This window comes from Kogia breviceps, chromosome 1, assembly GCF_026419965.1.
Source record: "Kogia breviceps isolate mKogBre1 chromosome 1, mKogBre1 haplotype 1, whole genome shotgun sequence".
NCBI lineage: Eukaryota > Metazoa > Chordata > Mammalia > Artiodactyla > Physeteridae > Kogia > Kogia breviceps.
Genome location: NC_081310.1, coordinates 154,390,865 through 154,409,721, shown reverse-complemented (window position 1 = coordinate 154,409,721; position 18,857 = coordinate 154,390,865). Strand labels below are relative to the sequence as shown.

The window sequence follows — 18,857 nt, the reverse complement described above, 5'->3', positions numbered from 1 at the left end:
AGCATACATTTATTTTCCAATTTTAAAAATGATAATCTCCTTCTCTCTCCCTCCCCCTACTTATTTACTGTTCTGTATTTTTGAAAGAATTAACAAATCATGATCTCTTTGCTTCTACCTGCCACCTGGTGGGGAGGGAGATACTATTCTGTCCTAGAAATGGGAAAACCAAGGCTCAGAGAGGACTTATTCAATACTTGCTAAGGCCAGTAAACAAAGATAATCCACACACAATTAATAATGCATTCATAATATGATACTGTTTTTTAGCAAAGTGGAGGTTCTCCCAATAGTAAGTATTGCCATCAAAACCTGCTCCCAACGTAGGAATATAAAGTACAAATATCACATCCCAGGGGGTCAGGAGAGGACTAGGAATTATAATATAACAGGAGGATGTAACCCAAAGCGTTAGAGCCCTCACTTACTTTCCACAGGGAGTTATATAACCCTTTCCACTGAATAGCTTTGTCCCAGCAGGGAGAAAAAGGACAAATATCAGAAGATGGTCCTCAGCAACCCTCCAACTGCAGTATCATATCATGCTCACGTCTTCCAGGCCTCAGCTCTTTTTCCATTTACTAACTCCCTGTGTGACTTTGGAAAAGTCCCTTCACCTGTTTTATACCAGGAGGTGAGACAATTACTACTAATATTATAAAGACAATAATAAAAAATAACTATTTTTATGATATTCATCACTAACATTCTGATTTACTGATGAGGAATAGACAGCGGAGAAATGAAGCAACTTGCCCAGGTTCGCTCAATAGGAAATGGCTTTCAAACTTTTTTCTAGCCATGGAATCCTTCATTTAAATGCAATATTACAGGAGCATAAACAGAACTTCTCTGGAAGTTATCCCCGAGGGTCTCCAGGACCCCTTAGGACAGCCCTTGGTCCTAGGAAGCACAGTCTGAAAGGCACTGGTGTAGATGAGCTCTGAGGACAATTCTGCAGAGCTTCCAGACAAGCCTAAATCCTGCTTACACATCACCAAGGTCTGTACGAAAAGGTGAAGCTTCAGAAAGGCACCTATGCCGAGCTATGCACCCCAGAGGTGATGGCCTTCTGTTTTCTGGGCATTGTTTAAGGGACAGACTCACCCAAAACGGATGGCAAAGCCTCTTTCTCTTTCCCTTCCTTTCCCCCTCATTCTCTTTGTCCCAGAAAAGTAGCATTTAGATTCCTCATCATTGGCAGGCAGAGGAAGGAAGAAACCCATTTTAAGCTAATTTTTTTATAAGATGTGAGACTTACATTGAGGTTTGTTTATTTTTTTTTACCTATGGATATCCAATTGCTCCAACACCATTTGTTAAAAGGCTATCTTTCCTCCATTGAATTGCTTTACAATTGTGTAAAACACCAAAATCAGTTGGGCATATTTGTGTAGGTCTTAATTCTGTGTTCTCAATTTTGTTCTATTGTTCTATGTGTTTCTCTCTGCCAATACCACACAGTCTTGGTTACAGAAGCTATAATTCTTAAAATTAGGTAGTCTGATACCTCCCACTTTTTCTTCTCCAAAATTGTTTTAAGCTATTCTAGTTTCTTTGCCCTTCCATGCACATTTTAGGATAATATTGTCTATATCTATAAAAGAATCTTGATGGGATTTTACTATAACTTGCATTTAGACCTGTATATCAACTTGGGGAGAATTAATATTTTTACTATATTCAGTCTGCCAATCCATAAATGTAGCATAAATGTTTCTCCATTTATTTAGATTTTCTTTGATTTCATCAGCATTTTGTAGTTTTTAACATTTAACTCTTATACATGTTTTGCTAGGTTTTGGTCTAAGCATTTATCTTTTTTGAGTGATTGTAAATGGTATTACATTTTTTTCATTTTTAGTGTTCAAGTGTTCATTGGTAGTATATAGAAACACAATTGATTTTTAAATGTTTATTTTGTATACTGTGACCTTGCTGAACTCATTTATCAGTTCTAGAAGGTTTTCTTTTTTTTTTTGTAAATTCCTTGAGACACCCTACTTAGACAATCATGTCATCTGCAAATAATGACTTTGATCTGTATTCCTTTATTTCCTTTTCTTGTCTTATTGCACTCACTAGAACTTCCAGCACTATATTTAATAGGAGTGGTGAAAGTGGACATCCTTTCCTGGTTCCCAATCTTAGGGGTAAAGTATTCAGAGTTGTATCATTAAGTATCATGCAGACTTTTTGTAAACGTTCTCATCCAGTTTAGGAAGTTCCCCTCTCTTCTTATTTTTCTGAGTGTTTTTATCATGAATTGGTGTTGAATTTGTCAAACACTTTTCCTGCATTGATTGATATGGTTGTGTGATTTTTTTCTTCTTTAGCCTGTCAATATGGCAGATTTAATTGATTGATTTTTGAGTATTGAACCAACTTTACAATGAATAAACCATACTTAGTCGTGGTATATAATTATTTTTCTATCTTGATGAAATCTATTTGCTAATATTTTGTTAAGGATTTTTATGACTATACTCATGAAGGATATTGATCTGCAGTTTTCTTCTTTTGTACTGTTATCTGTGTTTGGTATCAGGTTAATGCTAGCTTCCACTTTTATTTTTCAGAAGAGATTGTGTAGAATTGGTATTAATTTTTCTTTAAACATTTGGTAGACTTCTCCACTGAAATTACCTAGACTTACAGATCACTTTCTTATGTTTTTAAATTATGCATTCAATTTTCTTAATAATTACAGGGCTATTCAAATGATTTATATTGGGTGAGTTGTGTTTTTTGGGGAATTGTTCAATATTTATCTAAGTTGTCAAAATTTACATATATACAGTTGTCCATAATATTCACTTATCCTTTTGACATCTGCAGGGTTTGTAAAGATATCTCTGTTTTGCTTTTAATATTGTTAATCTGTGTCTTCTTTGTTTCTTTGTCAGTCTTACTAGAGGTTTGTTAATTGTATTGCTCTTTTCAAAGAACATGCTTTTGATTTCATTGATTTTCTCTATTTTTTTCTGTTTTCAAGTTTATTTAAGTTTCTTTATTGCTTCTTCTTTATACTTGCTTTGGATTTATTTTGCTCTTCTTTTACTATGTTCTTGAGGTAGGATTTTAGATTTGAGGCTTTTCCTATTTTTCATATAAGAATTTAGGGCTAAAATTTCCCTCTCAGCATTGCTTTAGCTGTATTCCACAATTTTGGGTATGTTGTATTTTCATTTTCATTTAGTTCAAATGTATGTTTTGATTTCCCTTGAGACTTACTTTTTGATCCACATTTAGAAGTGTTGTTTTGTTTCTGAGTGTTTGGAGAATTTACTGTTACCTTTCGGTTCTTGATTTTTAGTTTGATTATACTGTGGTCTGAAAACATACTCTGCATAATTTAAATTCTTTTAAATTTTTTAAGGTTTGTTTTATGGCCCAGAATATGGTCTATCTTGGAATATGTTTATGGGCTCTTGAAAAGTATGTGTATTCTGCACTTGTGTGTTCTATTGATGTCAATTAGATCCTACTGGTTGATAGTATTGTTGAATTCTACTGTACTCTTACTGATTTTTTGTCTAGGTGTTTTGTCAATTGTTGAGAGAGGAATATTAAAGTCTCAAACTATAATAGTCTATTTGTCTATTTCTTTTTTCAGTTTTTGCTTCACATATTTTGCAGCTCTGGAATTTCATGTGTATATATTTAAGATTGCTAAGTCTTGTTATTGCTCCCAGAACAGCTTTTGCTGATACCACAGGGAAGGGGGGCTGCCTTTACTACTGGGTGTTTGTGAAAGTCCTGACTCTCCATGAAGTCTGCTCTGACACCAACACAACAGGGAGGGGAAGGGATGCCTTGTTATTTCTGGGTGGAAGGCTGGAGTCCATGCTCCCCATATGGTCTTCACTGGCTATCACTGTAAGTGGAGTTTTGTTACCCTGGCAGGGATGAAAGTCCCAGTTCTCTACTTGACCTTCTCTGAAAACATCTCAGAGGAGGGGTTGGGGTGCATCATTGTAGCTTGATGAGGGTGGTTGTCCAGGCTCCCCACTCAGCATTGGCTGGTGGGGGGGGCAGTTTTGTTTTGTTTTGTTTTCTGTTACATTTAGCTGGGGGAGAACAGTTGTTGTCTAGAGGCTTTCTGTCTTTCTAGGCTCCCCTTTCCCTGGTCCTTTGGTCAGAAAGAGCAGGATACTGCTGGAGCTCTTTTGTCTGTGCCCATTGGTGTTTCTGGGTTGGCAGCTACTTCAGCTCCAAGTCTGGGATATATGAAGCAAGAAGAAAACCCAAGGAACTCACCACTTATCCTTGTTGGGTCCAGAGGTCCCTAGCTAGTCTACCTTTTCAGAGTGTTCTAGTTTTCTTATGTTTTAATATAAAAAATACTATATATATACATACACACATAAATATATATAGTATGTATATATAGTGTATATATATGTATACACTATATATATACATATATATACATATATATATGTATATATATAACTTTTATATAGACTATCCAGGGGTTTTAGTTGTACTTAGCAGGGGGACCAGGGAAAAGTACATCTGCTCCATCATCTCAGAGCAGAGTTCACTTGACTTTAAATGTATTACCTTCTCAAACACACAGAACAATTACACAAAGGAGACATTATACCAATTTTGTAGATGAAGAAACTGAGGTTCATATATCATTCAACCAGTAAGTGTAAAGAGGATGAAATACATGGGAACAGTCAAACGAACAGGGACAAGTGGGGGTCAAATAGTCCACTTCCTTCCCTTTTTTTCCTGTAGGGTAATTGTATCTTGGCTCTTTAGAGAGGGACAGAGAAAGGAGTGGGGGATATAACGAATCTTTTTGATCCCAGGCTGCAGTTCCCCAGCTTCTTCAGCCCTGGCAGCCCTCTTCCTAACTCCCACAGGATGCCATTCTGGCCTGGGAAGCTCTCACCACCCTCACCCTTCTCTCAGCCTTCCTATTGCCCTCTGCTCGGTTACCTCTCAGTTGCATCAGTGGGTTATTTTCTGAGCCCTTTCTCTTTTCAGTCATAAACTCTTGCTTCCTTAGCAGCACGGAGGGACACAAAGAATTCCTCAGTTGAAGACTGAAGAGAGGCCTGGGTGAGTGGTTCCTTCTCTAGGTATCTCAAATGATGTCCCCCACAGGCCCACCTTGGACATCTGTGGCCTGGAGAGAACAAATGCAGGCCTCTGGTCCAGCTTCCTTCCTTCCTTCTTTTCAATCATCAGCTTCAACCTACACATGAGGGGCCTTGCATATGTCAACACCATCCTCTCCTGCCCCCCATGAACAGATCTCTCTGCAGCCCAATGTGTCCTGAGGAGGAAGGACCTATGGAAGAGACCCAAGCAAGCCACTTATGGGAGGGCATTCTGGGGGTCTCCTGTAGTCCAGAGAGAAGGTACAGGCTCTGACAGGAGAATCCCCTTGGCCCTGTAAGCTCTTAGCTTTGTAGAAAAATGCAGTTGGAATGTAGTGCAAATGGGGCCCACAGCCCTTCTATTAAAAGTGTGTGGTCTGTGAACCAATAGCATCAGGGTCACTAGGGCACTTGTTAGAAATGCAGAATCTCAGGCCCAACCCAGAGCTACTGAACCAGAATTGATGTTTTAACAAGATCCCAAGGTGATTCATGCAAACATTATAATTTAAGAAGCTGTGCCCTTAAGGCAAGGGCCTGGACACCCCAAGTATGGCGCAGCACTGCCTTCTGGGTTGATGGGGACAGGAGTTCTGCTTCTTATGGCTAGTACTTTACAAGCCAAATGGGAGAATCGAGAGTTTGCCCAGTCTAGGAGAGAATTTTTCCAGGAGTTCTTCAACCCCTTATTTCCCAGGGGAGGGGAGGGAAATTTCAATGGGTTCTAACTGTTATCCGTGGACTTCCTAAGTGTGTGATCCCAGGCAAATGACTTCCTCTCCCAGAGCCCTGGGCTTCTTGTCTATACAATAAAGAGGTTGTAGCAGAGGATCTCTCTCTAACTCTCCTTTCAGGGAAGTCAACATTCTTGACTGAGAAGCAGCATAAAATTGTGGAAAGAGCATGGATCTTAGAGGCAGTCTGAACCATTGCACATTACAGCCCTACCGTGTATTACTTGTGTGACCTTATGCAACTCAATCTCTCTGCTCATCAGTTTTCTGTCTCTAAAAGTGGGTTAATACAACCTCTATATCAAAAGGGATGTACACAGAGGTCATAACACAGAACCGTGGCCCATAGTACAGGCTCCATAAATACTAGTGTTTATTCCAGCACTAACATTTATGCCTTTTGTAGAAAATTGGCTGATCCCATAGGCAGATCAAAGACATAGAAACCTGTAGAAATGCTGCGGGTCCCTGCTTCTTCATCATCTTGCCTGAGGGGGTCTCTTTTTTCACTGAAAGTTCTGAGCTTTGTCGGAAGACTTAACTCTGAACGAGTGGTCAGATCCTTTTAATGAATCCTCTGCTTATATTCAGGCTAAACACAAGGACCTCATTCCCACAGTCTCTTAGCTCCCTCTCCACACACTGAGTTTCCAGGGGACTTCAAGACAGACACCACGAGAAAAGAGATGACGTTTCCATGGGAGGAGAAGGAAGAAAAATGAATCGCCATATCTTGATTTTCCCTCCCACGTATCTACAAAAGGCAAAGCATCTAAGCAGATTGGTGAAGGACAGAATAGAAGAGGGTAGAGAGAAGGCAGCACTAGGGCTAGGAGACAGTCCTGATGCCCAACTGGGTTTATTTATATTTTTAAGAGACTAGACAAGGAAAAAAATAAAAGGAAATGTGATAGTAAAGCAACATGGCTGTGAATTTTTAAACTTAGTTAGCTGGGGGGAAAATACCATTTTGGACACATCTTCATTCCATACAGGGTTACGATATTAATTGGCTTAGCAGACTTACAATCAGCAATCTCTTTTGTGGTGCACTGGTTAATGGAGTTGCTGGAGTGTCTCAGACAGGAAATTGTTGCCTCATAATTATGTGGTTCTTCAAATTCAGCACTGAGAAGTGTGGAGGAAAAAAGTTATTTAAAGCAAAACATTTTTAAAACATATTTTCAAACTTTGGGTATCTTTTTCCTCATTAGAGAAGTAATATAAGTAAGTCTGGTCCATATGGTGACCTAAACAGACATGGAAGGCATTCCACCCCCACTTTAAATACAGAGGAATTCTGGATGAAGTATAACGATGCAAAGAATTATAACAAGAACCCATAACTAACCTAGAAATCAATAAGGTAAAAATCCCCAGGTGCCAGACATAAAGTGGAAACTTAACAATTAAAGACATCAGTGAGAATTGCAGCCAAGGTACTCCATGGGAAATTGGGATCAAAGAAAGATCTCACTGATTGGGTGGCTGGGGATTTGATGGCTGGGGATTTAAGTTCAGTCTGAGCCACAGGCCTCATCTGAATGGGAAGCTGGAACTGAGTTAAAAGAATAAGGTCCAGGGTCACAAAATGCCATCCCATCTCTAAAACTAATTCTAAAAAATAACTGTGCACTCTCCCAGGGAGCAAACAGGGAAGGTTGCTATCTGACCAGGGCCACTGGAGCTCAAAGAGTCACCCACGAGAAGGCAGAAACTCTACAACCCAGCACTGAGTAGGGGTTCTAGATGCATACGATCTGTGTCTTTCTGAGACACAAAGCCAAAACTGCTACTTGAAATCCACCCCCAACCTGCCTTGTAAAGGAAGTCTGAAATCATTCTGTAAATATGCTCCCACACCCATGGCACCTATGTTTTCCAAAGGAAACAATTCCCACTCAAAACAAGTGTATAATGAAAAACTGCAAATCACACAAGGAGATGAACCACCATAGGTAGTCAGAAGATGTAATGAATGGGAGAATTAAATATTAGAATGATATGAAAGTGACATTAAAATAAGTAAGTTTTAAGTGTTCAAAGAAATAACATGAGGAATAAAAGCCATTAGGAAAAACAATAGAGTGTGAAAAAATATAGATTTGGGGACAGGATAGGAGTTATGGAAATCATAAATATAGTTTTTTAAAATTAATTTTTAAATTGAGGTATAATTGATGTACAATATTACATAAGTTTCAAGTGTACAGCACAGTGATTCACAATTTTTAAAGGTTATATTCCATTTATAGTTATGATAAAATATTGGTTATATTCCCTGTGTTGTACTATATATCCTCATAGCTTATTTATTTTACACACAGTAGTTTGTATCTCTTAATCCCCTACCCCTATCTTGCCCCTTTCTGCTTCTCTCTCTCCACTGGTGACCACTATTTTGTTCTCTATATCTGTGAATTTACTTCTTTTTTGTTATATTCACTGGTTTTATTTTTTAGATTCCACATTTAAGTGATTACATACAGTATTTGTCTTTCTCTGCCTGACTTATTTCACTTAGCATCATACCCTCCAAGTCCATCCATGTTATTGCAAATGGCAATATTTCATTAAATACAGTTTTTGAAATAAAAATGTAGAACTTGAAAAGTAGACTAGACACAGCAGAAGAGAGAACTGGTGAATTAATTAGGCCTGAGGAAGTCACCTAGCATGCAGCACAGAGAGATTAAGAGATGTAAAGTATTAAAAGAGAGCTCACAGTAGGGAGGATAGAATGAGAAAGTCAAGAGGATGACGAAAAGGAGCCAATATTCAAATGATAATAGCTAAGACTTTAATATTGAAAAGGGAAATAAATCTATCTATTGAAGCAGCTTTAATAATAAATCCACAGGTATACAGTTTTTAATAAATCAGAATAAGTGAAAGAAAAAAATGTAAAAGTTGTGTGAGAGAAAAGACAGATTATCTACAAAGGAATAGCAGTCAGACTGGCAATGGACTTCTCATTAGCAACAACAGATGCTGGGGATGGTGGATATCTTAAGGCAATGAGCTAAGATAGCTGTCAATGTAAAATCCTCTCCAGATATACTATCATTCAAGGGCAAGAGAGAAGCAAAGATGTTTTCAGAGTACAGATACGTGTACTTACTGCTCCCAGATCCTTGCTGAAAACATCAAATGAAACTGAACTAGTACTGAAATATAATATAAGAAACAATGGTGATCAAAGAAATTAATAAAGCTATTGGTAAATCTAAATAAATACTGACTGTAAACAGTAACTAATTTGTAGAAGTTTGAGAATAAAATAGACTTAAAATACTAAATAATAATATGGAAGATTGTGAAAGAGGGCTATGGGAGTTATTCTCAGGTATCATTTAGGAGCAGGATAGAGATTGTGATTATCATTAGACTTGGTTAATTGTGGATGCCTTTAATTGTAATCACTAGAAAGAATAGAAATAGAATATTTAACTTCTCAACTGGTAGAAGGAAAATATTCAATGAGAAAGCTTAAATATTAAACAAGAAGGCAGAAAAGGAAAAAAATGCATGTAAGGGAATTGCATAGTAAATTTAAAACATAAAATATAATGGGAAAAAGTCCAAATCGATCAAGAATCACAATAAATGTACATAGATTAGTCTACTTAAATAAAAATGGAGAGTATCTGACAGGACGTTGTAAAAATCTCGCTAATGCAGCTCAAAACCACCAGACAAACCAAAGCTTCCATATCAATGTATGGAGAAAGAGATGCAAAACAAACTATCCAAAGGAAAGCTTAGGTAGGTATATTAATATTTGACCATACTTTAGCACGACTGATCAAGAAAATGAGAGAAGTTACACACACGTGCATACATATACGCAAATCACAGATACGAAAGGGGACAAAACTAAAGTTAGTTTTAGATTTTCAGAAATCTAAGAAAATGTTAAGATCAGCTCTCTGCCAATAAATTTGAAACTTTAGGGAAATTTGGCAAATTAATAGGGAAATATAAAATTACCACAGTGACTGAAGAAGAACTAGAAAGACTGATAGGCCAATAAACCATCAAAGGGCTTGAATCAATAGTATACACACACGCTTCCACACTCGGGTCACCTCTCTCCTTTTCGTCTGCTAAGTAGTTTTATGAGCAAGTTTTAGCAAAGTTTCAGGGGATAGAGAAACAGAAAAGCTACCCTACTCATTTTCAGAGGATAGTGTAATTTTGATATGAAAACCACAAAAGGACCAAACAATAAAATAAAAATAAAGCCCCATTTCACTTAAGAAATTTTAGCCCAAACTCACTAAATACTAAATAAATGAATTAGTCAGTATTAAAATTAACTCGAGAATAACTAAAATTTATTCCAATACTTCAATGATGGCTCAACATCAGAAAATCTATCTGATGCAAATTACTGCAATTAAGCACACTGAAACAGTAAGAGAGGAAAAAAACCCAAATTATCTTAATAGATGCAAAAAAGCATTTCACATAGATAACTCTCTTAACTAGATTAAATACTAACAAATATCACACTTAATGGCAAAGTATAATAAACTTCAGCCGATATCTAAACTCTGTTGGGAACTCCTGAAATAGGAAAAAAAAACAAATCCATAGAAAATTGGACAAAAGGATATGATAGACATCACAGAAGAGAAAAACGGAATCGTTTACAGAAGTAAATATGCAGCCTTATAGTCAACAGGGAAATGGAGTGAAGAGAATGAGAATTTGGTTTATATCCAACAATTCAGCAAGAATCCCCAAATTGGAAAATAACATCACATTTGGCAAGAACATGGAGAAACAGAAACTCTTTACACTGGTTTGAAAGTATGAATTGACACAGCCATTTTGGGAGACAATTTTTCAATATCTAGTAAAACTGTAGTTCCTTATTTACTATTGTTTAGCAATTCTACTTTAAGTAAATAACCTAGTGAAACTTGCTTATATTCACCTGGAAATACATGAGGATTACCACTGCAGTATCATTTGGAAAGGTGAAAATATAAAACAATCTAAATGTCCCTCAGTAAGAAAATACACAAATTGTGATACACTCATATGATGAAACATATACAATATGCAATTATAATGAATAAACTAGACATACATGCATCGTCATAGATAGAATATGAAAACAGCTTTGAAAAAATTCAAGTTTCAGAAGGATAAAATGAGATACTGTTTATACAAAACTTTAAAATACTGTATCTTTAACAGATATCTGAGTTTGTAGCTGAAGAATAAGAAATACCCTAAATGGATTCACTCCAACAGTCACAGTTGGAGTTGCCTCTGGGAAGAAAGAATGAGAAATGGGACTAGAGAATGAAACAAAGGGGACTTCAACTGTATTCACAGCAAATGAAAAATCACTTCTTCACCCCAACTGCGGATAGGAGAGAGAGAGAAAAAAAATCACCCATAATTCTGCCACCTTCACACTAGTGAGTGAGCTCTGCATTTTGATATTCTTCCTGATTTTCCCCATATTCTTATAGTTGTTATAGACAATGAAAAGGTTGGAGTTCTCTCTCTTCTTTTTTCCCTCTATTTACTTTATAAGCATATTCCACCAATTGTTTTCCCATCTGTGTTTGACCACTTTGAATATTTCAGGTTTTCTTTCACAATCTCTGTAATATTTTAAAAGATGTATATGAGTTCGTTTGGCTGAAGAGGAAAAATATGAATTCTGATGCACCAGTAATTTCTCCCCTCATCATTTTGTTCCCCTCCCCCTCCATGAAATAATCCAGAGAAACGTTCTTTTTTTTTGCGGTACGCGGGCCTCTCACTGTTGGGGCCTCTCCTGCTGCGGAGCACCGGCTCCGGACGTGCAGGCTCAGCAGCCATGGCTCACGCGCCCAGCTGCTCCACGGCATGTGGGATCTTCCCGGACCGGGGCACGAACCCGCGTCCCCTGCATCGGCAGGCGGACTCTCAACCACTGCGCCACCAGGGAAGCCCCAAAGAAACGTTCTTAAATTATAGACTATGCCATATATCTTATGCTCCAATGGCCTAACAATCTCAATGTGTCTATGGTAAATTAATTTATTAATAAGAAACAATTTGCGGAAATATTGAAAGATGTGTAATCAATTTCGTGGACTATTTTTGTCAGAAATGAATAAATATCTGACTTCAGATGATCTGAAAGAATTTCAAGAGAATGTAAAAAAAAAAAAAGTCATCTTTCAGATCAATTGTCTTTGTAGAGAGGCAGTCTCAGGATTAATGCTGAAAGGGAAAAAAGATATTGTACATGTATTTAAACTTTCCTTTTTGTTACCTGAGGATGTCTTTTATCTTTTTCCTGGTCCATTAAAACCAGATCTGAGATCTACCTTGATTTAATACAACATGGGTCAATACAATGAACTTGGATTGCTGGGAAGAAATAACTCTATAATTTAAATACATCAATTTCATTGTTTCCATATTTATTAAAACATTCATGTCTCCAGGACTTCAGACGTTATTGGGAGACAACACAGAATTACAGACAAACTCGGAGCTTGGGGTCAGACATTTGAATTTGAGTACTATCTCTTCCATTTTCTAGTTTTAAAGTATTGAATAAATCCTTAAATCCTTAAATCCCCAGTTTCCTACTCTATAAAACAGTACTAATAAATAATAAAGTCTACTTTAAAGGTTTATTATAGATATTGAATGAAATATTTGCCCTCTGCATATAGGCATCTCACCAAAATTGGGTCAGTAATTTTATTATATTATAAAAATTACGGTATTTTTAAAAAGAAGTGTTGAGGTTGCATTTTGGAAGGTTCCTTTTATTATTGGCATAGCATCAGTTTCTATCTTTTCTGACTTTCTTATAGAAAACCTCTAGTCATTTAAATATTACATAATAAAACACGAATGTTTCTTAATGATATCTTCAACAATATCTCTGTTCCTGGAGAAACAAGAGCTCCATAAATGCAATGGAAATGTTACAGATGATTTACAAAAGCAGGTGTTTTCTAATTGTGTTTGGACGCTTGGAAACCTATCTTCGAAATCGAATTTTGAACAACTAGGGGTCTCTCTGGCTAAAACACAGACTTGTGACCTCCCCTTTTGGTTGTTTCCACTTGCCATGTCCACCCCTGGGCTACTGCCTTCCTTTGGAGAAAATAATTCGTCAACCTCTGTATCAGAGTGTACATGCTAGGGAAGCAGCTCACACAGCTCATTCAAACATCTGCTCATTTGGTCAAACTGAGAAATTGTTCACGACAGGATTATGTGCTATTTGTTGAGGGTTTACCACGTGTTGGGCACTGTACCTAGATTCACCCCATCCACCTCTCACTGGTCGTGTGGTGTCGAACAGTTAGCTTGTCAGAGCCTTCATTTCTTCATAGCGTCATTGGCAATTTGATGGGCGAATAACTGAGTTAACATGTGGGAAATGCCTGACAGGTACGTTTCCTTTCTCATCTTCTCCTGTGCCACACTGCATGAGGGTGAGTCGAAAAGTTTCACTGCGAGAGAGTTCTAGAAAAATCTAAAGAGCTTGCATTAAAGTAGAACGATTGAGACTTGAACAGCAAAACTAGTGAGGCTTTTGCATTTGTTTTATTAGGGGTGTGGACCTAAGTTGAAAAATCCAGCTTCTTCCACTTATGTCAATGGCCCACATGTTCTGGAAACAGGAAGAACACGTGTAGCTTAGCCAGCAGCTGCTCTCTGTGACATTCCACAGGTTCCTGGTGACAAGGAAGGATGAGACCATTCGATTTCTCAATTACTCCAAGTCCCAAACTGGGAAAGTTCCTGTTTCCAACAAATACTTCTTGTAAGACTACTCTCCCCATAGGCTTTTCACTTAAGAAATTCTTGAATGAAAGAATTAACTCTTGAATCAAATAACTGATAATTAAGACTTTAAAAAATGGCATCCATTCTATCTAAAATCGATCTCAAAATGCATTCACGCCAGGTTCACAAAAATGCACGAGAAATTTTAAAGGATTTTTTTTTTTCTGATAAGCTCTTCCAACCTCTGTCTTCAACATGTAAGATAGTGGTTAAAGACGAAGCAGTTGAGCAGAATTCTTATAAGGAGACACAGGCTATGCAAAGAGAGGTGTGGGGTTGAATCTCAGCTTTACCTGGCTGTGATCCTGGATTGGTAATTGGACCCAAGTCACTTCTTCCTTTAATCCTCTTTTTTATGAGGATGAGGTGATGTATATTATGCTGAGCTTAGTGCAGTGCTTGGCACAAAGAGTTCACTACTTCCACTTCCACTATGTTTACTACCACTTCCACCTCTACACACATCAACCACTTGGACTTCAACTTCTACCACCTCTACCACCAGCTCGCCCACTTCTACCATTTTTACAGAACACACACACACCTCTGCATACACAGCTTTGTATATCATGCCTATATTTTATGAATCATATATATGTTTATGCATATACACATGTATACACGTGTTTGTATGCAGGCCTAATTCTACTATTGCATGTTTCATAACCTTATGGATTCTACTAAGACATCTACAACCAACAGCAACAACAAACAACATATACAAGGCCTCCAATGTCATTCAGCCCTGGGCAGTACGTATTTCTTTGTTTCCAATTCATGAATGGATATAACCCAATTCTTTCTATACAGGGCCATAAAAGTACGACGACTAGGATGGTTAATTTTATGTGGCCACAGAGTGTCCTGATAAATATTATTTCTGATGTGTCTGGAGAGTGTTTCTGGAGGAAGACAGCATTTGCATCGGTGGGATCAGCAGAGCAGACTGCCCTCTCTCTAATGTGAGTAGGCATCATGCAGTCCACTGAGGGTCTGAATAGAACAAAAGCAGAAGGAAAGAATTCGCTCAATTTTTCACTTATGAGCTGCCTCACTTATTGAGCTGGGACATGTCAACTCATCTTCTCCTGCCTTGGACTAGGATTTATACCATTGGCTCCCCTGGTTCTCAGGCTGTTGGACTTGGAAATGCACCACTGGCTTTCCTGCTTACAGATGACAGATCATGGGACTTCTTAGCCTCAATAATTGTGTAAGCCATTTCCTCATCCTTTTTTATTTTTTTTAAACTTATTTATTTATTTCTTGGCTGTGTTGGGTCTTCACTGCTGTGCACGGGCTTTCTCTAGTTGTGGCAAGCAGGGGTTACTCTTTGCCACAATGTGCGGGCTTCTCATTGTGGTGGCTTCTCTTGTTGCGGAGCACAGGCTCTAGGCGCGCGGGCTTCAGCAGTTGTGGCACGCAGGCTCAGTAGTTGTGGTGCATGGGCTTAGTTGCTCCATGGCATGTGGGATCTTCCCTGACCAGGGCTCGAACCCATGTCCCCTGCATTGGCAGGCAGATTCTTAACCACTGCGCCACCAGGGAAGTCCCTAATTCCTCATACTTAATGATTAAATAAATATTATATATGTAATATATATAATCTAACATGTAATATATAAGTATATAAAATATATGTGCTACTACTGGTTCTGTTTCTCGGGAGAACCCTGACTAATACAATGACCAAGTAAATGTTATTAAAGTGATCCCAGTTTCGGGAGCATGACTAACTCTGAAGCTACTTTGTCAAACCATTGACCTCATTCAAAAGGAGGGCGTGTCAACAGTAATGATAGCTAATAATCATTACACACTTACTAGTGCCAGGCACTGTTTCAAGTATATGTATCCATTTATTTGATTCTCATTTGAACCTATGAAGATACTGTCATTCTTTCCATGTTCAGATGAGAAAACTGAGGCACAATCCATGGTCACAGAGTAGGAAGCGACAGAGCGGAGATCAGAAGCCAGATATTTGAGTCCAGAATCTGGGGTCCTAACCACTCTGCTGGAGACCGTCTCGGAAAAAGGGAAGTGCCAGCTGAAGTCAAACAGGGAGTGAGTAGCTCCACTGCAATGGAAGTCATCACAGGAGGAGGTCATTGGCAGACACAGCAGAGAGGCCCTCACACGACAAAACAAACTATGAAGCAAAGCCATGATGAGAAACAATCACATGTGCTGAAGATGGGAAAGTACAGAAGATCTGAGATTTCTCATTCATTAACTCACACACCCTCATTCCCTCTTTGACCAAGCTCTATTCATGCTAATGTTATGTATGTTCTCTCCTTGAATCCTCTCAGTAGCACTGTGAGGCATTTTACACATGTGGAAACTAAGGCTTGGAGATATTCAGTAACTTGCCCAAGAGAGAACCATTGTGGGTCCAGAAACCAGGCCTTCTAATTCCTAGGCCATGCTCTTTTCCTCCAAACTACTAGTCACTCTAGAACCAAGGAGAAACTAACATGAAAATGATGAAGCCCAGGTTGATGGTGAAAGTCAAGGAGCTAAAAAGTGAGTTTTGGATGATGTTTTTCAAAATATCACTAGGCTAATCCAATGGTTTCACAGATCAATTCCTCTATATAATAGTCACCTATATTGGGAACATGTGAGAGGGAAGTTACTATACTTCTCTATGCCTGACATTATCATCTATAAGAGAACAGTATTACTTAACCTGTATTTTGAGGTTAAGGCAGAATCTATGAAATCACTGCTGAACTTAGGAATGACTCTTTAAAAGCACCCTGACTTCTACTAATGCAACCATGAAAGCAATTTCTCAATAATCCAGCGTCAACTTCCACAGCATAAACAAAAGATGACCTCAAGCCCTCATTTTCATTATTAAGCTCAAGCTTTAAAATATCTGAATTTCAAATTTCATGGTGTCTGCTTTGAAGTGCGCCATCATATCCGAGAGCATTTGCGTTAAGAAGTAGAAGGCAAGGTCACCCTCTGAGCTGCTGGCAGACTTTCCTAGGAGACCGGCCTCCTGACTCCCAGCTGCTTCCTGTAGCCCTAGACTTCGTTACAGACAAACCCTGCTACTTCAAACACACGACAAATCACTACCATTTATCAAGTGTTTACAACATTGCCAGGTACTTTGTAGAATTATAGATATTTATCTCAATTCTCACAGCAACCCTAAGAGGTAGGATTTATTGATTTCTCCATTGTCCCATGTGAAGAAATAGGAGGCCCAGAGATATTATATAACTCTTCTAAGATCACATAGATAGTGTGGTGCTCAAAACATAAACCCAAGGCTATCTGACCTGACCCCAAGTCTATGCTCTTAATCCCTTATAACACACTCCCTGGATCTTCTTGTTTTCAAGTATTGCTATGTCATTCGATTTAAACAAATTTCATTTATGTAGCTGGTAAGAAAGAAGTATTTGATTCTCCCTCTGCTTTCAAAGAACTTATAATTTAGACAGGGAGGTGAACTACACCCAAGGCTCTGGAAACTAACAAAAAACAGACTGAATATAATAGAGTCACAAGCTAAGAACCATCTAAGTCCATTCTATTATTCAGCCAGCATTTGTTGAACTGTTATTACATGCTACACTGCCCTGTATACATGCTACCACTATACATTCCAATTATGTCAAATTACCTGTGATTCCTGGACACACCAGGAGGTTTCCTGCCTCTGTGCTTTTGTATGTGTGGTTCCCCTGCTTGTAATGTCCTAACCTCCAATGTCCTTTTCACAAACTCCCACTTGTTCTTTAAAGCAGTTATTTTCTCTGGTCCTTCTACAGTCTATTCTCCACACAGCAGCCAGGATGATCTTTTAAAAAGATAACTTATGTCAACACATGAATGGATAAAGATGTGGCAAATATATACAGTGGAATATTACACAGCCATTAAAAGGAACAAAATTGAGTTACTTGTAATGAGGTGGATGGACCTAGAGTCTTTCATACAGAGTGAAGTCAGTCAGAAGGAGAAAAACAAATACCGTATGCTAACACATGTATATGGACTCTAAGAAAAAAAAATGTCATGAAGAGATTAGTGGTAAGACGGGAATAAAACACAGACTTACTAGAGCATGGACTTGAGGATATGGGGAGGGGGAAGGGTAAGCTGTGACGAAGTGAGAGAGTGGCAGGGACATATATACACTACCAAATGTAAATTAGATAGCTAGTGGGAAGCTGCCGCATAGCACAGGGAGATCACCTCTGTGCTTTGTGACCACCTAGAGGGGTGGGATAGGGAGGGTGGGAGAGAGGGTGACTCAAGAGGGAAGAGATATGGGAACATATGTATATGTATAACTGATTCACTTTGTTGTAAAGGAAAAACTAACACACTATTGTAAAACAGTTATACTCCAATAAAGATGTTTAAAAAAAAAAAGCTCAGGTCCTTATTAATGACACATGAGGTCCTACCTCACTTGGGTGTACAACTCCCTCCCCTCCTCAGGACTTATCTGACCTTATCTACTATTCCTCTTCCCCTCATTTAGTTTGCTCCAGGCACGCTGAACTCACTACTTTTCCTGGATCACACCAGAATTTCCCAGTATACTTTTGCCTTAGGGTCTTTGCACTTGCACTTGCTCTTGCCTCATGCCTGGAATGCTCTTTCTCCATATATCTGCATGACTTACTTCGTTTAGATCCTTATTTCGAACTCACCACGTCAAGGAAGCTTTCCTTGGCTACCCTATCTCAAATACCAACAAAAAAAAATAAAATACAAAAATAAAAAATAAAAACAAAAAACAAAACCATCAAACGCTTCACCTTTACAATCTCATTCCTAGTAACCTCTCCAAACCCCTGTCCTGCCACCTTCTCCCTCCCTCATTACACTCTAACCACACTGGTCTCCTTTCTGTTTTGCAAGGATATTATCCTCTCTCCTACCTCAGGGACTTTGCAAATGCTGTTCCTACTTCCCAGAATGCTCCTGTATGGCCAACTGCCTCTCAACCACGAGGTCTCACCTTAGATGTGTGGAGGAAGAAAGTCACCTGCTGTATCAGTAAAAAAAAGGATGTTGCGGCCATCAGGCCACTGCACCCCCACCCCCACCCCGCCACTTCCTGACTGTGCACCCTGAGGTGATTAAAGATGGAAAAAACAGGATTCTGGCCTTAGGTAAGTTAAGGTACATATCAAAGGAATGATTTCAA

The 18,857-nt window shown here is 38.4% G+C and overlaps 1 protein-coding gene across 1 annotated transcript in view; it reads right to left on the bottom strand.

The window, feature by feature from the left end:
* FYB2 (FYN binding protein 2) overlaps window positions 1–18,857 on the bottom strand; it is an 87,229-nt gene that overhangs the window by 50,582 nt on the left and 17,790 nt on the right. Inside the window, 1 exon segment of the mRNA XM_067025757.1 lies at window positions 6,879–6,979. Coding sequence (XP_066881858.1) covers window positions 6,879–6,979 — 101 coding nt within the window.